The sequence below is a fragment of the Polypterus senegalus genome, chromosome 8 (genome assembly GCF_016835505.1).
Source record: "Polypterus senegalus isolate Bchr_013 chromosome 8, ASM1683550v1, whole genome shotgun sequence".
Taxonomy (NCBI): Eukaryota; Metazoa; Chordata; class Cladistia; order Polypteriformes; family Polypteridae; genus Polypterus; species Polypterus senegalus.
In genome coordinates this window covers 18,786,265-18,806,620 of record NC_053161.1, presented here as the reverse complement: position 1 = coordinate 18,806,620, position 20,356 = coordinate 18,786,265, and the positions used below count along the sequence as shown (strand labels likewise).

Below are 20,356 nucleotides of genomic sequence, written 5' to 3'. Positions count from 1 at the left end.
CCAAGCAGGTTCACTGGGAAACTGGAGCCTTGTTAGTTTCCTTGATGTTAAATTTATTTATTAATCATTTTGTCATTTCAGAGAATGCAGAACACTAGAATATCCACATAACTCCAGTGTTCTGAGTCTCCATCATGTATGGTTATGTATTTGATTTAAAAGCAGTGAACAACTTGTTAATTGGACAAGCTTTCTGCTCAGAGCACTCTTTCACTGTGCTTATATGTGCCTGGGATTCTAGTGTTGCATTAAGTAGGCATGCCATGTTTTTGTTTTATCTGTTTGTTATGTAATCATTAAATTTAGTAACATTCATTTAAGCAATAGCACTCGTTTTAAACATTTGTGTTATGTTCTACACTTTTACATTTTGGTTTTGAATTGTTGGCTGCAGAGGTTCCAAGATACACAGAAATAAAAATACAAACAGCTTTGCTGCAATATTTTGTGAACATTGAAAATGGTTAATATATGCAACTGGCTGCTGGCATTTTTCATAATGCCACGTACTCCTCTTAGATCTCCAGTATCAAGTACTGAAGCAAAATAATAGCATTTAATGTCTTCTTCACCATACACTTGAAAGTTAAAAGGAACATTTTCAGGATTGTGGTGTTGTTGTAGGTGTTCTGGTAAGTAGAAGATTGAAAAGGGCACTGTACAGAAATAGCAATCAACACTATTAAGTGGAAGCATTTATTTCAGTGTCTCAGACCTAAAAGAAGGCATACATCTGTTATTGTTAATATAATAAAAAAAAACTTTAATTGGGGTGTTTTGACAAGTAGCATTGCAAAACTAAAAGGCTAGAAGTTCTACTCTATATAATGAAAAAAGTGATGTTTATCAGTTTTTATCATCAGTGTGCATCTATGTACATTTGCATTATGAACTTTGGTAGCCTCCTCTCAACAATGTTCTATTCGATTTTGTAAAGTGGATTGTTGTGTATAACGTAATGCGCTGTATTATTATTATTTTTTTTATAATATTCTTTTGAATCACAGAAGCAAATGCATCTTCGCATATATCCAAAATGTATGCTGATTGTCATCAGGTGAAGCATGAAGATAGATTCTTCATATGAACATAGTCTTGGTCGTACATGTTCTTTGTATTTCCACTTTAGTATTGTAATATGTATTATATTAATGTATTGAACAGAATGAGTTATAGTTAAAAATACATATATATATATATATATATATATATATATATATATATATATATATATATATATATTTTATAGTGTTTACACTTCTGGTTTAATTTATTTTCTAGTAAAGGCTAAGTAGTACAAGCCAGTTATGAGTTGTGAAATCTACTGTAGTCCTTGTAAACGTTGCTACAGTATTTTGAAAACACAAAGCATATCCTGTGTCAGGAATGCTTTCAGTATAAGATATGATGACTATTAAAATGTGTCAGTAGAACATCTTTTGATCTTCACCTACCACTGACACATAACGAGATCTGCTGTCTATGGCTGAAGGCACTAAGTTTGAAAAATAAATTACAGAAGAAATCATACATGTTGTCCTTCCACTTTATGCAGCAGAAGCCAACAGAGGAGCCCTACCCAGAATAAAATGTCTTGGGTATAATACTTCAGTGAGGAAATTAAATGTATGCTGAGACATTTAGATTCAGTAGGTTTACAGTCTTGCCTTGTCCAGAAAAAAAACTGGGGATTGAATAATACTACTCCCCCATAGTTCCAGTGTTCTGTATTCAGATTGGGCAGTTTAAATATTTTTCTAAGGAATACAATTAATTAGCATTTTTTTTAAGTGATCCTCACATTTTATCAGCAGGCAAGAATTTAGGACCATTATTCCTAATAGACAAATGGGATTATGCCCCAATTCTTTATAAATCTTTCCTGTTGCATTGTCTCAAATAGGACATTGTAATACCTTACCATAAAGGAGTTACCAGGTCAGAAGTTACTTGTAAGATGGAAAAAGCAGCATTGAAACAAGAAGGTATTTTGTGTGGATTTGCCATGGAGTGATGACATGGAAAACAGCATAGATGCAACTGATTATTTTTGAAGTTCTTGTATCTTTGCATGCTTATTAGCTGGATAGATTACTTTAGCTCTAGTATGTGAACACACTGCCAAAAGTTTTTCAGGTGGGCAGAGAGAGAAAGAGGTTGGGAGCATGTACTGATACAGCAAATTGTCGCACCCACCATACAACGATCCACTTCAGGATCTCAATGGACAGACATAGACAGATTTATTGGTACCATTATATGTCATTGAAAAAGTGTTGTATCCCTCCTGAAAGTGTTTAAATGAAGTGTGCGTTCCATGTATACCTGCATGCCTTCAGTATATTACTGAGTAAAGCAAGGTAAGGGAGAAAAGAGATAAGGTACTGCTTATTATAAAGTGATATATATATATATATATTAGTTTTTATTGAATCTATTAAAAACATATAACATTCCATACAATCAAGTCAAACTTAACAAAACTAAAGTAAAGTAAAATCAGCCCCCATCCATGAGAAAGAGAGGAAGGCCAACAGCCAGAGCAAAACTGCTAAGAGTAGTAGAAAGAGAAAGGAGTCTTTTTTCCCCACAATATAAATACTTATTCTGAAATATTATTGATTAGGTCCTGCCAGGTTTTAAAAATTAACAGATTTCTAAGTGAGAATTAATTTTTTTCTAATTTCAAATAGTATATAACATCAGTTACCCACTGACTTCCAGAGGAGCAAGAAAGTCTATGTGCTAGTAGTGAAGTAATGGCAATTACAGTTTGTCCTCCTCCACTTTAAACCCATCAGGGAGTACACCAATCACAGCTGTTAGTTGATTAGGAGGGATTGTGATGCCAAGGCTGTCTGATAGGCATTTACAAATTTTTGTCCAGAATGATGTTAATTTGATAAATGTCCAAAACATGTGACCCAGTGAAGCTGGGGCTTGATTGCAACGTTTGCAGGTTGAATTTTGCCCTGGAATCATCTTGGACCAGGTGTCTCCAACACGTCACTCGCGAGCTACTGGTATCTCACAACCCCTTTCCATGTAGCTCACCAAAGGGTTAATGAATCCTACATAAACTTGAAAACTTGATTAGTCAAATTAGTCGTGGGTGATCTTTCCAAAAAATCATATCACGATCCTTTTAACACAAAACCACGATCCACAATCTGAATTGCAATCTATCTTTTCAAACTCATCAAGACCTAAGTAACACTTTATTTTAAATATCAAACAAAGTTGGTCTCTCGTTCGCTAACTAAACGGAGTTAAGGAACATGCCCCGAGCTGAGGAGTGAGTGAGCAGAGCACATTCACACACACCCAAACCCCCTGCCCCTTTGGCCCGTTGCATGTTTCTTGGATTCGCGCAAATAAATTGGTGCTGCAACCGAACTGTGACACATAGCGAAATGAGAGAAGTTGCAAAATCAACCGGAATGTTTAAGCAAATTATAGAAAGAAAAACCAATCTAAATCTGTTAAGTAGTTCTCTCGTGAAAGACAGACAGACATTGGATTTTATATATTAGTAAACCTTCAAAATAATGTGCAGTTAAAGTCTCAACAGCATTCTCATCATTTCTGGAACTTAGTAGAGCCAGGTAACTATAGGAATCTTCACCAAGCAGCTCTGAAAATGTCTGCTTTGTTTGGGTCTCCATACTTCTGTGAGTCTGCCTTTTCTGACAAGAATGTCATGAAATCAAAGTTCAAAACAAGACTGACAGACGAACATTTAAATGACTCCATAAGAGTGAACATAAGTGGCTTCACTCCACCATACACCTCTCTTGTTGACTAACTGACTAACTAAAAAACACATCACACATGCAACTGGACATGTGAATAAAGTGAAACAGTGACATGTAACAAAATGACAAATGAATAAGTCATATCTGTGTATTTGTAATTGCATTGTTTTGTTTTGACAGCATTCATGTTTTAATTCAATAGTGTGAGATACACTAGAAAATAAATACAGACATACACAATGCACTTGTAGGTGAACTAAATATTTATTTGTGATGTTTTAATGCAAAATGAGTTGTGGGCACCAACATTTTGTAAATGTTCAGGCAAAACAAGCTTATTCAGTTTGTTTGGATTGAAATAATCTATTAGAATAAACGTTAGAAAACAAGATATTTTTCGGCCATTTTCATTTTGTAAAAGTAGCTCTCAGGGGATAAAAGGTTGGAGACCCCTGTCTTGGACAGTTTCAAACAAGGTAGATGTGCTGCATGGAGCTAGAGTAAATTCTGTGTGTGGCTGCCTTCCACTCCATTTCTGAAATGTTGAGTAAGAGATCCTTGACCCACTGTACTCTGGGATCTTTAAAATGAAGATACTTTAAAATGTTTTTATATATTATAGAAATGCTGTTTGAGTCCCCAAGACTGATCAATATCTTTTTTTTAGAAATAGGTGGGAGGTGAGGAAAACTGGGCATCATTCATAGGATGCAAAGACATTATTTATATACAGGTCTCTAAATGATTTAATCCCATACGTTTTCCAAACATGAATATAAATAAGTGCTGCAAGATTTCATTTCTATTGCAGACCAAGCTGGTGTGTGTTCATCTGTTTGTGTCAATGTCCTGGTTTTTATAGCTTGTATGTTTGCCGCCCAGTAATAAAATTGAAAATTAGTTAGAGCCATGCCGCCTTCTGATTTAGGTTGTTATAGGGTCGCCTTTTGATTGCGTGGATTTTTTGAATTCCAAATAAATGAGGTTATGATTGAATCTAATTTCTTAAAAAAAGATTTGTTAATGTATTTGGGGATGTTCTGAAATAGGGACAGAAGCTTAGGGAGGATATTTATCTTCACAATGTTCATTCTTTCTGCTAAAGTAAGATGGAGGGTAGACCATCTATGCACATCTTGTTTAATTTTATCCATGCAAACAGCAAAGTTTTGTTGAAAAAGACCATTATGTTTACTTTTGATGCTTACCCCAGGTGTTTAAACTGGTCTGCAATGATAAAAGGGAAGATGTACAATCTAATGTTTGCTAGAAAATTCACTGGAAAGAGCACACTTTTGTTCAAATTAATTTTAAGTCCAGATACCCTTTGAAATTTTGCTAGTGCTGTTAGGGCTATAGTCACAGACTTTTGTAGGTCTGATACATAAAGTACCATATCATCTACATATAGTGAAATGTTCTGTTCAAGTCCTTCTCTGATTATCATTTCAAAAGTAAATACCCAGTGGCTCAATGGCGACTGCAAATAAGAGCGGTGACAAGGGGCATCCTTGTCTAGTACCGCATTCTAGTTTGAAGTAGTCTGAAATAATGTTGTTAATACAAACTGAAGCTTCTTGACTGGTATACAGTAGTTTTATCCCTACGCATATGTTTGGGCCAAGCCCAGAGTTATACAAAGTATCCAACAGGTAATCCCATTCAGCCATATCAAATGCCTTTTCTGCATCCAAAGATAAATTGATCTCTGGAGTGTTAGACTTTGTGGGTGAATATATTACATTAAATAGGTGTCGAAGATTGGAAGCCAAATGTCTGCTTTAACTAAATCCAGTTTGGTCTTGTGATATTAAAGAAAGGAACACTTTCTCAATTCTTTTAACTAGGGCTTTGAAGAGTATCTTAACATCATTATTCAGAAGTAAGATTGTTCTGTATGATGCATATTGTAGTAAGTCTTTATTTTTCTGAGGAAAAATGGTAATGCTTGGCAAAAAGTTTGATGAGATATTTTTGTCTTCTATAAATGTTGCTAATAAGAGGGGAGCTAACTTAACTGAATTTTATTTTATAAAATTCAGCAGGGTGGTCATCAGGACCTAATGATTTATCCACTCTGAAGTGAGTTTGTTGAGTCTAGTAATTCTGATAATTTCAGAGATTTATCCAATTCCTCTGCGCTTAGTTAGCTGTGGTATCCGTAATGTATCAAAAAGTGCATTAGATAGTGGCTTGAGTTCTTAAAACTGAGTAGAATATAACAACTTATAGTAGTCTGTAAATGTGTGCATTATATTTTCATGGCCAATGACTCTATCTCTGTGATAGTGATTACTGATATTGCATTGTGAACTTCCTGCTTATGGATTTGTTGCGCTAAAGATCTTGTTAGCCTTCTCTCCGTATTCGTAGTAATGATGTCGCAATTTAAAAATGAGTTATTCTGTTTCTTTTGTTGTCAAGTGGTTTAGTTCTGATTGCTAAGTCTGTCTTTTCCTAAAAAGTGCCTCATTTGGAGACCTGGTATGTTCTTGATCTATTCTGGTAATACTGATTAACTCTGATGCCTTTTTGGTTTCCGATTTATTTTTGTGGAAAAGATGTGAAATAATCTGTCCTCTTAAGAAAGCCTTCAGTTTCCCAGAGTATTCCTGCAGAAACCTCAGAGGATGCGTTTGTCACTAAAAAAAATCAATTTGCTTGAATATAAATTCTATATGGTTCTCGTCAGCTAATGACAGGGGGTTAAGATGCCAACAGCGAGATAAATATGTGGGACATAGTGATGAGAGCTCCATCATCAGAGGGGCATGGTCGGAGATAAAAATATTGTTGTATTTGCAAGATTTAATTGTGGGCAAGAAGTGGTTATATATAAAGAAATAATCAGTTCTTGAGAAACAATTATGTACTGGTGAGAATAAGTATTATGCTCTTAAGTATTGAGTTAGAAATCTGATATGTTATGATCAATTAAAAACTGTGTAATTGTTTTTGCAATATTAGATGCTGTCACCCCTGAAGCTGAAGACCTATCCAGATCTGGATTTAAAACACAAAGTGTTCAGCCATTATAATTTTATGAGTGTTCTAGTTAGAAATGGATGAAATACATTTTGGATGGAACCTCTTCATCCACATTGGTTGCATAGATATTTATCAAAATCACTTTACAATTAAATAAATTACCCATAACCATCACATATCACCCTCCAGGCTCAGATACTACAAATGAAATTGTTCTCTGAATTAAGATTCCCACACCTCTAGTTTTCTTTGTATAGCTGGAGTGGAGTATTTTGCCAGTCCAGTCTCTTTGCAACCGAAACTGCTTGCTTAATAAGTGGATCTCCTGTAAAAACACTATCTTGGCTTTTAGACCTGTTAGGTGAGCTAATACTTTCTTCCTCTTTAATTCATGATTCTCTGGCATCCTCTCACTTTCAAGATTCCATTAAACAGTCTAGTTAAAAACTCCACTGCCATCTCTCCTAAACACCTTCATGCTTTCATAGGTATGTCATCTGGATCAACGGCCTTTCCATTCTTCATCCTCTTCATAGCTGTCCTTACTTCCTCCTTGCTAATCTGTTGCACTTCCTGATTCACTATCTCCACATCATCCAACCTTCTCTCTCTTTCTCATTATCTTCATTCATCAGCCTCTTAAAGTACTGTTTCCATCTGCTTCACCCTCCTCGCTTCTGAGTGTTTTTCCATCTTTATCTCCTTAAGATTGACTCTTCTGCATGGGATATAATCTACCTGTGTCCATTTTCCTTCATTCTTGTACGTCACCCACCATTTTGCAGTCCTCAGTCTCCTTCAGATTGACTCTTCTGCATAAAATATACCTGTATGCATCTTCCTCCTCTCTTGTACGTCACCCTATGTTTCTCCCTCTTGTTAAAATACGTATTCACCCCAGCCATGTCCATTCTTTTTGCAAAATCCACTATCATCTGACCTTCTTCATTCCTCCCTTTGACACCATACCTACCCATCATCTCCTCGTCTCCTCTGTTCCCTTTACCAACAAATCCATTGTCAACATGTCCACACAGATAGATTATATCCTATGCAGAAGAGCCAATCTGAAAGAGATAAAGAATAAAGATGGAAAATACTCACAAGCAAGGAGGGTGAAGCAGATGGAAAGAGTACTTTGAGAGGCTGATGAATGGACATGTACACGGTGGAGAGGATGCTGGCACACGCATGTTGCTGCTGCTCTTCCCTGTTCTCAACACTTTTCGTTAAATTTCGTGTTAAACCTAAACTTTTTGCAATTGTTCACTTTCTTTTTATTGTATGTATAGTTCATGGATGCAATTGATTCGAACTGTGTTGATTTGGATTTATTTTTATGGACTTTGTCTTGACTGGGTTTGCAGCCTCTGGGACAACAGTATCTTTCTGTGGCACACTGGACGAGCCCTGTGGACATTTCTTTGCACCGTGACAATCTATGAACCGGGAATTTTATACACTGGATTGCTCTCGATTCTTTGTATATGTGCTTAATAACTAAGAAATGATCTGAGGTTTACACCTAGCTGGATGCTGCTCTGAGCGATCCCACCTGTAGTACCCAGCATTCTATATATGTGGCTGTATGTTGGAACCTCCGAATTTTGGTATCTTTATGTGCATTTTGTAATATCTCCTACTATGCTTTTTCTGCTATTTGCCATCTCACCTTTTCTGCTGTGCTATGCTGCTTCTCTGCTACTATAAGATAAGTATTGTTCTCTACTATGTTAAAATGCTCTCATGACAAACTCCTTCATATTAAAAAGTTTGTCCAGAGCAAATGGTCAGACTGGAATATCCTAAAAGACAATGGTATTGTGCGGTGCCTGAAATATTTACATCAGGGGTCAGGTCTCCACCACAGCCGGGCTGCAAATGAAAACTTCACTGGCAACATTTGCTTAGGATCATGTCACCCTACTCACTCCTTTGGAAACAGGAGTGTCAGTGTGCCTAATCTGCAATATGTTAAAATAAACTCTGGTCCTGGATCTGCGCACAATGAACCCACATTGGCTAATATTGCACTGTTTAACTCAAGATCTCTTAATGGCAAAGCACTGGTGCTAACAGAATTCATTACAGACTTAAACCTTGACTTGCTTTGCTTAACAGAAACTTGGCAAAAACCAAATGATTTTACATATGTCATGGAGGTAACCCCGCCCGGATATATTCACTTCACAGAGCCTCGTAGCTCAAGACAAGAAGGAACAGTTGCAGTAATTGCTAAATCGAAATTAAACATCAAAAGAATCCCCACTGACGGTCCATTGTCTTTCGAGTGTTTGGCTCTTAAGCTAATAACAAAATCTGGTCCTGTCTGTCTTATTGTTGTCTGTTGTCCCCCGAAGTACAATGCGTCTTTTTAATCAGATCTGACTGAATTATTAACCCACTTCAGTTCACTTTCCCAGAGAGGCATTCTTCTTTGCGATTTCAACATCCATATTGATATTACTACATGTAAACTGAGAAATGAATTCTTACCCTTACTGGACTGTTTTGACTTGACACAACATGTTGATTTTCCCACCCACTCTGGTGGTCATATACTGTACCTGATCTGTAAATCTGGATTATCTGTTGGCAACACTTATAGCAGTGATTTGGGACTCTCTGACCATAAAACAGTGCTTTTCACTATCTCATTACCTCTCCCTCCTCTTACCTGTAAATGTCAAATTTCTTTCAGAAACCTTAAAAATATCTGTCCCTCTGTTCTTGGTGGATCCATTTCTGATCTTTTTCTGTCTTCACCTATTCCATCAACACTAGATAGTCTTGTTGACTACTATAACTCAGCCCTTCATTCAGCACTAGATAAAACAGCTACTTTAAAACATAACAAGGTTTCCTTTAAGCGTTCAGGTCCATGGTATAATTCAGAGCTAAGATCTATTAAAGCAACTGGCTGACGCCTTGAGAGAATGTCACGTGAGACTGGTGTCACTGTTCACATCCAGGCTTTCTCTGACCATCAAAGGGCTTACAGGGATGCACTAACTGCAGCCAAGAACCCACATTATGGCAGAATAGTGGCCATGATAACCCAAGGGTTTTTTCTCTATATTTAATAAACTGCATCAACCTGTATTTGGCCCAATTACCTCTTCTACAGAAGTCTGTTAAAAATTCTTCCACTTTTTCAGCAATAAAATTAAAGATCTAAATAATTCAACTAACATATATCCATCATCCATTTACATCTTTCCCTGTCTTCCCACTACATTCAACTGCTTTGCTAAATTTTCACCAGTCACATCGGCATTTGTTAATGACCTGCTTTGTAAGATGAGGCCGACTACTTGTGTACTGGACCCCATCCACCACACTTCTTAAATCCTGCCTTCATGCCATAATCCCAACTGTTACCACAATAATCAATACATCCCTTGACACTGGATTTGTGCCAGCCACTTTTAATATTGCTTCTGTAACCCCATTGTTAAAAAGTCTGGACTTAATGGTGACAATCTTAACAATTTTCGGCCTATTTCCCACTTTTTCTCTCAAAAGTTCTTGAGCGTGTTGTAGCCTCCCAGCTCACCAACTACTTAACCCCTAATAATTTGATGGAACCGTTTCAATCTGGTTTCAGGTCACAGCACAGCTGTGAAACTGCTCTTCTTCAGGTAATTAATGATTTTCTTATGGCAGCAGACTCTGGACAGACCAGCATATTAATTCTACTAGACCTCAGTTCAGCATTTGACACTGTCAGACATGACATTCTACTGTCCAGAATGGAGAACATGCTGGGTATCTCTGGCACTGCCCTCCAGTGGTTTAAGTCCTATCTGACTGATAGGCAAGAGTTTGTTAGTCTTGGCAACAGCAGATCCAGCTCGGCGCCAGTCACACAAGGAGTTCCTCAGGGCTCTGTCCTCAGCCCTCTTCTCTTCTGTATTTATATGTATATTATTTGTAGCTATGGACTGGGTTATCATTTTTATGCAGATGACACTCAACTCTATTTCTATGTTTAAAAGTGCAACTTCATCAGAGTTTTCTCAGCTCACAACTTGCCTCAGTGAAATTAAAACTTGGATGGAGCAGAACTCTTTAAAATTAAATTGCAACAAAACTGAACTCCTGCAAATTGGCACTAAAGCGCTGTTTAAGAAAATTAGCTCCTTCTCAGTTACTCTTCTGATGCAAGGAATCTTGGTGCCATTTTTGATTCCTCCCCTTCTTATTCTGTCCAAACAAATCACATTAAGAAACTTTCTTACTTTCACCTCCGTAACATATCCCATGTTTGATCATTCCTCTCCTTTTCTAATGCTGAGAAACTTGTCCATGCTTTTATCACATCCAGCATCGATCATTGTGCAGGTGCCCCTTCTAATCTTATATCACAGCCCCAGTTGATTCAAAACTCTGTTGCAAGAGTCCTTACTTGAACCAGCAACAGTATGCACATCACATCCATCCTGCTTCGCTTTCACTGGCTCCCTGTGTCTCACAGGATTGAATATAAAATTCTATTAATAACCTACAAAGCTTTAAATGGCCTTGCACTGGACTACATCAGTGATCTTCTAAATCACTATGCTCCTGTTCATCTACTAAGGTCCTCTAATTCTGGTAACCATGTTGTGCCTCACACTCACCTGCACTCTATGGGTGACAGGGCCTTCAGCTCCATAGCACCCAGACTTTGGAATGACATCCCAAACTTAATAGATCAGCTGACTCCATTCATTCTTTTAAAAAACAACTTAAAACTCATCTATTTAGGAAGGCATTTAACTTAACATTCTGCCCTTTCTTTCAGTTTACCTCTCTGTCCAGGTGCACAGGATCATTTGTGTGTCTGTTATATCACAAATTAGGTTATTTGTTAAGTTTTTCTTTTAGTATTGAATTTAGTATTTTACTCTGGTTTATTGTCCTTTATTCTGTTTAAAGCTATATCTGTTTCATTGTTCTATTCAGAAAAACATTTGTATCCAATGTTACATATACCCTGCTGTTTTTTTTTTCTAAGACTCTGTGAAGTGCCTTGAGCATGGCAAAGGCACTATATAAATAAAATGTATTATGAATCATCACTTTCTGTCCCATGGGTACACTGTCCATCAGTTCATCCAACTCACTCCAGAAATTTTCTTTCTCATTTATCACACACCCAACTTGTGAGGCATATGTACTAAAAACATTCATCATCAGATCTCCAATTTCCAACTTCATAATCATTACACTGTCTGACACTCTTTTAACCTCCAAAACACTCTTGACGTACTCTTCCTTTAGAATAACCCTTACACCATTCCATACAATGAATTTGAATCCACCTGGCCTTACTCCCCTTCAATTCCTCTCCATTTCTAATGCTGAGAAACCTTGTCCATGCTTTTATCACATCCTGCATCGATTATTGTAACTCGCTGCTGGCAGGTGCCCTTTCTAATCTTATATCACAGCTCCAAGCTTATTCAAAACTCAGCTGCAAGAGTGCTTACTCGAACCAGCAGCAGCGAGCACATCACACCCATCCTGCTCCGTCTTCACTGGCCCCCTGTGTCTTACAGAATCGAATATAAAATCCTACTAATAACCTACAAAGCCTTAAATAACCTCATGCCAAACTACATCAGTGACTTTCTCCATCACTATGTGCCTGCCCGCCCACTAAGGTCCTCCGATTCTGGCAATCTTGTTGTGCCCGACACTAATCCACACCCACTCCATGGGTGACAGGGCCTTCAGCTGTATAGCGCCCAGACTCTGGAATGACCTACCAAAATTAATCAGATCAGCTGACTCCATGAATTCTTTTAAAAAACAACTCAAAACCCATCTGTTCAGGAAGGCTTTTAGCTCTACTTGACTTTATTACCCTTCTCTCAGTTTACCTCTCTGTCAAGATGCTCATGTAACCTGTATGTGTGTGTGCTAGACCTTCAATTATGTTTGTCTCTTAGGCTTTTTATTCTCTGAATTCACTGTGTTAATCTTCTTTATTTATTTATTTGGTTTGTACAATGCTATATACTGTATACCCTGCCATTCTTTCTTATATTCTGTAAGTGCCTTGAGCATGGGAAAGGCGCTATATACAGTAAATAAAATGTATTATTATTATTAATTTAGTCTCTTGCATGCACAATATATCAACCTTCCTTCTCTCCATCATATCAGCAAACTCTCTCCCCTTACCAGTCATACTGCCAACATTCAAAGTTCCTACCCTCAGCTCTGCTCTCTTTACTTTCCTCCTCTCCTCCTGCCTCTGGACACGTCTCCCACCTCTTCTTCGGCCAACAGTGGCCCAATTTCTGCCAACACCCTATTGGCTAACAGTACCGGTGGCTGCTGCTGTTAACCTGGGCCTTGACCAATCTGGTTGAAGTTTGTATTGTTGATCTGGCAAAATTTTACACCAGATGCCCTTTCTGACGTAACTCTTCCCATTTATCCGGGCTTGGGACTGGCATAAAAAAAACACACTGGATTATGCTTTTCCTAGGGGTGGGTGGTATGACCAAAATTCTATATGTTTTTCTAAATTATCCCGGTTTCACGGTATTCAGTGGTATTTTTTTCCCATGAATGAGTGCATGTTAACAAATTTTCCACTGCAATTGGTGCAGTAGACTGGCTAAGAATAACCTATTCCACTGTCATGAACATTGTACAAAAATTTTTTTTAATGTGCACACAAATATTAATACAGGTTTGCATGGCCCCATAAAGTGAAAGTTTTCAAGGTGGTGGCACTAATGAAGAGAAGGACTCACATTGCATGACAGATGCAGTCAAAATATAGAACCTTTTTATTGAACAAATTTTGCAAAAACTTAAAACTTTAATTTTGACAACATATTTTCAACCATCCAAAGAGGCATTTAGACTTAGCAAAATATCCAGAGGTGCTTGTCAAAAGTTGTATTGCACTGAACATGCCTTAGAATAGGAATAAACAGTAAATATTTTTTGTAAACCAACTACACTTTCTGTTAATGTTAATAATCTGTGTCCACTGGCACGTTAAAGTGACTTTTTAAACAACTTTACCATCATTAAACTGCATAATATTTAAACTAATAAATAATAAAAATAAAATAAATAATAGTATTATTACTGATAAGCCCAGGTGAATTACACAGTATTCAACAAATTAAAATAAAACAAGTGCAACCTGGTGATGACATCTTTACCAACTGAACCATCATTTAGGCAAACTGCATTAATATGGGCCTTGCTTCAAGCTAAGCTATATACATAAATAATAAAACTGCAACTTGCATTTATAATGCTATTTGTGGTATAGCCGTATGGAATCGTATTTGGGCCACGGTGAAGAAAAAAAAAAATACGGACACGGGGAAGAAAAAAAACAAACTATATGTTGAGAATAAAGTCGACATGTTGACTTTATTCTCGACATTTCCACTTTAATTTTGACACTTATGTCGAGATTAAAGTCGATATTTCCACTTTATTCTTATAGTTTATTTTATAATTAAAGTAGAATGTTGTAAACTAAACTTCATCCTAAAATCAATGTTTAATTTACTAGATTTTCTCAAAACCCGTCATAAATTAATACAGCACATTAAATGCTTTGTGTTAAGTGTTCCCCAACCCAGTTGTTAATCACTACGCTTCTTAAACTGACTTCCTCCGCACTAAGATGTGGCGGTGGCAGTGATCACCGCACAGAATCCATTCACTTCATGATATTCCTGCTCTCTGAAAATTTAGAATGCTAAGATAAATACTTGATATAATTTTCATGATGACATGCATTAAAGCAGGTATTAAACATGCACGGGAGTGAGGCGGTAGTTCTTATCCTTCCTTTCCACATAACCAAATCACCACACGATAAACGTCTTTGTGAAATTAAAACTAGTTATAAACTTAGCCCACGGAGTGTTCAGAACTTTAAAAGAAATCTTCGTTATACATGTTTAATTATGCCATCCATTCTGGGTTGCGCCCATCCCAGCAAGCATTGTGTGCAAGGCAGGAGCAAATCCTGAACGAGTCGCCAGCACATCGCAGGGTGAATACGAGCAAAACATATACTAGCAGGGTCAATATAGCATAACAAAAACCCCACATCCTACATGACTTTGAAAGGAAACTGAAGCATGCTGAGTAAACCCACCAGAAAAACATGCAAATTCAAGGCAGGGTACACCCGAGACACCCTTGCTGCAAGGCAGCAGTACAACCTCCATGCCGCCGTGCCCCCATATGATTAAAACATGCTTTAATGCATTTCATCATGAAAATTATATCAAGTATTTATCTTAGCATTCTAAATGTTCAGGGAGCAGGAGTATCATGAAATTAATGTATTCTGTGTGCTGTCTACGCCTCCTCTTAGTGCAAGAGAAAATCAGTTTAAGAAGCAGTAGCGATTAACACGGCTCCGGGAACACTTAACACAAAGCATTTAATGTGCTATATAACATATTACGGGGTTTGAGAAAATCTAGAAAATTAAATATTCAATTTACGATGAAGTTTAGTTTACAATGTTCTACTTTAATGACAAATTACGAGAATAAACTCAACATGTCGACTTTAATTTTGACATAAATGGCGAGAATAAAGTAGAAATGTCGAGATTGAAGTCAATATGTCGTCACACTATTACAGTATCCAGGCACATTACACTGTATTGAAAACAAATAAAACAAGTACAGCTTGGCTTGCAGTATTATAGAAACAGTATTTACAGATTTGAACATAATGGTCCACATCCAACATTTTAAAACCAAAGTATCTCCAGGCAATGGGCATGACTCCTTTTTTTCAGCAAAAGTTCTTCTGTGTCATCATGTTCATCATGTTTCGGAATGTTCTCTGTCCATTTTCACCGCGCAATACCTACACTACCACTGCCTATTTAGTGGTGTAGCAGTGAAAAAGAGCCCCCACGCAACAACTCTGTGATTAGCGGTGTATCAGTAAAAAAGGTCCCCACTTGAACAGTTTCCCACTGCGCCACTGTCTGAACGTCGTTTAGGCAATTTAAATCGGTGTTGCGGTATAAGAATAATCCAAATCATAACAAGAATAAAAAATGGTTTTCTGTATGAACCGGTATACCACCCAGCACTAGCATCTCCTGTGGCTGGGTTCTGAAAATATATAATTTTCTTATAAGGATGTAATTGACTGTAACATCTAAGCATTAAAGTGTCTCCTGCATTGGTACCAAATTCAAATTAAGTATTAATTACAGATTAATACTTACTGACAGATTTTTATTATAATTTTATTGAAAATAAACAGTAAATGGAATCTGGTAAGGAGCAAAGTATACAATGAGGAATTATGTGAGGATTTCCAGTTCAAGGCTTAGTTTCCATAGTTTTATAATTGTCTTTGCAGCTCAGTTGTTGTTTTGGAACTTAAGCAGTGCCATTACTCATTCCCTGTTTTAGATTTTTGAAGGTTTATATATGTGGCTTCTTTGTGTTCTAAATGAACAAAGTTACAATTGTGTACAATCAAAAGAAAGATTTATTAGTATATTTTGCATTGCACTGAAAAAGATAAACAAATTTAGTGACAATGTTTTATAACATTGTTAATTGTCTTTGTCAATGTGAGATGAAGACATGACAAACTTGTAATTTCTTCTTTAACCTTTTCTTTCCTTTAGGCCAAAACAATTTAAAATTTGACTAGGTTGTTAAATTGTTGTGTAATTATGGCTCCTAATTATGTGAACTGTTCTGAGATACCTCATCATCATTTTCAGTCATTACATTCCAATGAGTAAAGTATCTTTTAGTCCTGATATATGTTACTTCTTTTTCTGGGTTCACAAAGCTTGCCTGCAACTGTAATAGTGATTATCTGCAATGGTTTTCTTAACTGGTTTCTTGTGCTTTTGATAGTCTGCTGTCTTAAACTTTTCTTCTTCAAAGGGATTTTTTAAAATTTTATTTTCATAGTGCTCAGTGGTCGGTGATCTTGTACGTTCATCATCAATAATTTTGGAGATATATACAATAGGACTGTGACTTGTCAATGCGTTGTACATGATTGCTTAGTCTCTAACTAGATGACTTCAGGAGATAAAAGTACAAACCTATTATTTTTTTGAGAAATAACACAATACCTTCACAAAGTAGCCCAATATGTTTCTTGATGTGGCATAAATAAGCTTTTTTAGATAAATTTTACTATCTGCCTTAGATAACAAAGAGCTGCTACTGTCAATGTATAATTCAAATAGGGAAAATTAAGAAAATTAAAGAGTATACATTGCTGTTTATTTATTTATTTTTGCAGGTATTTGGTAGATAGTCGCTGGTTCAAACAGTGGAAAAAATATGTTGGATTTGACAGCTGGGACAAGTACCAAATGGGAGACCAAAATGTATATCCTGGTCCAATTGACAATTCAGGGCTTCTAAAAGGTAAAAACAGCATTTTAATGCAAGAGTTGGTTTTTTTTTTTTTTGGTTTTTTTTTTTACTTTAAAGGGGCTGGCATTTTTATAATTAATCATTCAAACAGTTAAGTTATAGATTCCAAAATAAAATTTTCTGCATTTGGCAAAACAGAAGAACACAGCATCTTTGCTTTAAGAGATATTATTTATTGTACAGCTTTTTTGTGTATATATATTTACATTATATGTAATTATTTAAAAGGTGTACTGTTCATGGGGTAGTAAAATGTTTTATTAAGTGCAGTACAACTTGAACATCAGCCTCACGAAATGTTGCTGTTGTCAACTGGTACATGCATCTATATACAGTATATAAAACTCAATGTGTATATGTATGTTCCAGCATCACGTCTGAACGGCTGGGGCAATTTTCATGAAACTTGGTACACATGTTTCTCATTGGTCGACTAAAAATGTAGGGTGTAGGGTGAAATCATCCCTAACCCACTCCCTTCTGGGTAGGGTGGGGGATGATCTTGCGATCATGTATGCATGTTATTATCCAGTTGACAATGGGAACGATCACTAGAGGGCAAACTGGAAGTGACTGCCAGCATTCTTTATGTTTGAGCACCACTGCACCCCTGTTGCTTTTGAAATTAAATAGAGTTGGCCAGTTCTGAGTGTCAACGGGATGATAACATACATACAAGACCGCAAGACAAGCACATTAGTGAGTCTTCATTGTTTGTTAATTTATTTTTATTTTTAAAGTTGTATTTTTTTATTGTATTTTTCTCAAACAATAAAAAAAAACACTTTACTCCCAGGTAACTCTTGGTATTTCAGCTAGTAGTGTATATAGTACTATAATCCTGCAAAGCTTTTTTTGAACGTTGTTGGTTTACATATCTTCATCTCATCTTTGTATTATTGAAATTATAGGCAAAACCAGTTATTCACTATCAGATATCTTAAAGTTAGAAGCTGAAATAGTATGTCAGGACACCCATGTAGTATCAGATTTACATATTGTGTGCCTTGAAAACGTGTTTGTCCACCAGAATTTTTTTCATGATTGAAATATTCTTTTTGAAAAATTGTTGTGGCAGTATCTACATGAGATTTGCTGATAAACTGCAATTTAAGATGATCTTATAGATTTTCAATAAGATTTAAAGTTAGAATGCCAACTGGGTTACTCAAAGAGATATATTCAGTTTAAGATCCTATGATGTTGTCTTGGAAGTGTGCATTGAATCAGTTATTGTATTAAAACGTTCTTCCCCAGTTTCAGTCTTGTGGAAGAGGGGAGTATGTTTGTTCAGTATTTGTCTCTAATAGTGCCTGAGTGTTTTTTTTTTTTTAGGCCCGTAGCAATATTAATATTTGGAAAGCAAATATGGAAGTATTAGTTTTCCTGATTGGATAAAAAAGCGTGTAATGTATTTACATGAACATGTTTAATTTATCATTTAAACAGATTAACAGTTACTTATAACATTTTTGCAGAAAATAATTTCGCAACACTAAAAATAGGCAAACGCTTTAACTTAAATCTTATTGGTACATTTTCTTGGCTCATTTTAACTCTCACACTATTTCTGTGTCTTCCTCATTTTGACAGCAAGCAAGTCATTTGTTTATACATAAGACAAGACAAAATTGCAATGTTTTCATTCTACCAGTAGTGTAAGGAGCAGAAATTTTGAAAGAATGGCAAATGCTAAGTTTACATTTGCTAAAGTAAATAACTGGGTATGTCAGAAAGAATGATTTTTTTTAAACTGCCTGAAATATTGTAAAAAAAATGTATATTTTAGCAGAAACATTATTTTTATTAAAGTAGCAGAAAACAGTTCTGACTCATAAATAATAATAGCAGAATGAAAAAAATATTTCTTTTACCAGTTGCTGAAAGATGAAAAGAAAATGCTCTCACAATAACATCTTGAAAACAAGTTGAATTGTAGTTCCTATTTAAAATAAATTTGCTTAAATAGAATTGCAGGTAAACATCATTATCATACATAGTCAAACCTGATTAATTCAGTTCAGGGTTACAGGGGGCCAGAGCCTGTCCAGTAGCACCTAGCACGAGGCAGGAAATGGCTCTGGACAGAGCAAAAGTATATCACTGAGTTCTCTCGCACATACATCCATACTTGAACTCAACTGGTAACTATTTGAACTAAGCTGCACATCTTTGAGGAGGTACGATGAAAACCGGACCACCTAGAAGAAAATCTGAGGAGACGAAGGAAACTGTGTAGACTTGCAATTTATTTATAATCATCTTATCACCAACAAAGTAAAAGAGAACATAAAATCAATTATTTTTGTTAGCTTTCTGCTTGTATGAACTTTAATAACCTTTGGAGCAGCCTGCCGGAAGATTAATCACTGGTTTAATAGCTCTTCTCACTGACTTCCTGTATACCGTATAGAGCTTGGTACAGGCACGAAACTTGCAAGGGACTGTCAAGGTAAATATGATTCTAACTACAATATATGTAAATTCTATTAAAAATGTTTTTTTTCCTCTACAGCTGTTTGTACAAGTAAAGCATCTGTAGTTTGTAAGGATGTGTAACAAATGAACAGTTCGTTGGCCTTCGTTTGACAACAACAGCTACTTTAAATTCAGAAGCAGCCTGTCATCTTGTGAAGGCCTCTTATTTGCATAAAAATGTATTTTTTTTTGTCAATAAAACCATGTCTGTTTGTGCAGTTTGTTGACACAGGTCTTTGTGCAATAGGATAACTGAAATGCTCAAAAATGCCAAAAGAGCACTGACATTTATGCAAATTATATATATATAGGGTTAGATATTACAGCAATCTTGATAAGAACAGGCCGTTCAGCCCAAAAAATTTGCCAGTCCTATCCACTTAATTTTTTCAAAATAAAAAATCAAGTCAGATTTTTAAGGTTCCTAAAGTCCTATTGTGCTTCACACTACACTACTTGGTAATGTATTCCATGTGTCTGTGGTTCTCTGTGTGAAGAAAAACTTCCTAATGTTTGTGTGAAATTTACAAGTTTCCAACTGTGTCCCCATGTTCTTGATGAACTAATTTTCAAGTAACAGTCTCGATCCACTGTAGTAATTCACTTCATAATTTTAAACACTTCAATCATGTCTCTTCTTAATCTCCTTTTGTTTAAAGTAAAAAGGCATTCCCCAAACATCATCCCCTGTAGCCTCTTGAGTCAACCTAGTCTCTATTCTCTGTA

At 36.2% G+C, this 20,356-nt stretch overlaps 1 protein-coding gene across 5 annotated transcripts in view; it reads left to right on the top strand.

Annotated features, from left to right (window-relative positions):
• LOC120533831 (ubiquitin carboxyl-terminal hydrolase 15-like) overlaps positions 1–20,356 on the top strand; it is a 209,991-nt gene that overhangs the window by 3,684 nt on the left and 185,951 nt on the right. For all 5 annotated transcript variants that reach the window (XM_039760853.1, XM_039760850.1, XM_039760849.1 and 2 more), the window contains exon 2: positions 17,016–17,143. In XM_039760853.1, coding sequence (XP_039616787.1) covers positions 17,016–17,143 — 128 coding nt within the window. The remainder of the gene's footprint in view (positions 1–17,015; positions 17,144–20,356) is intronic.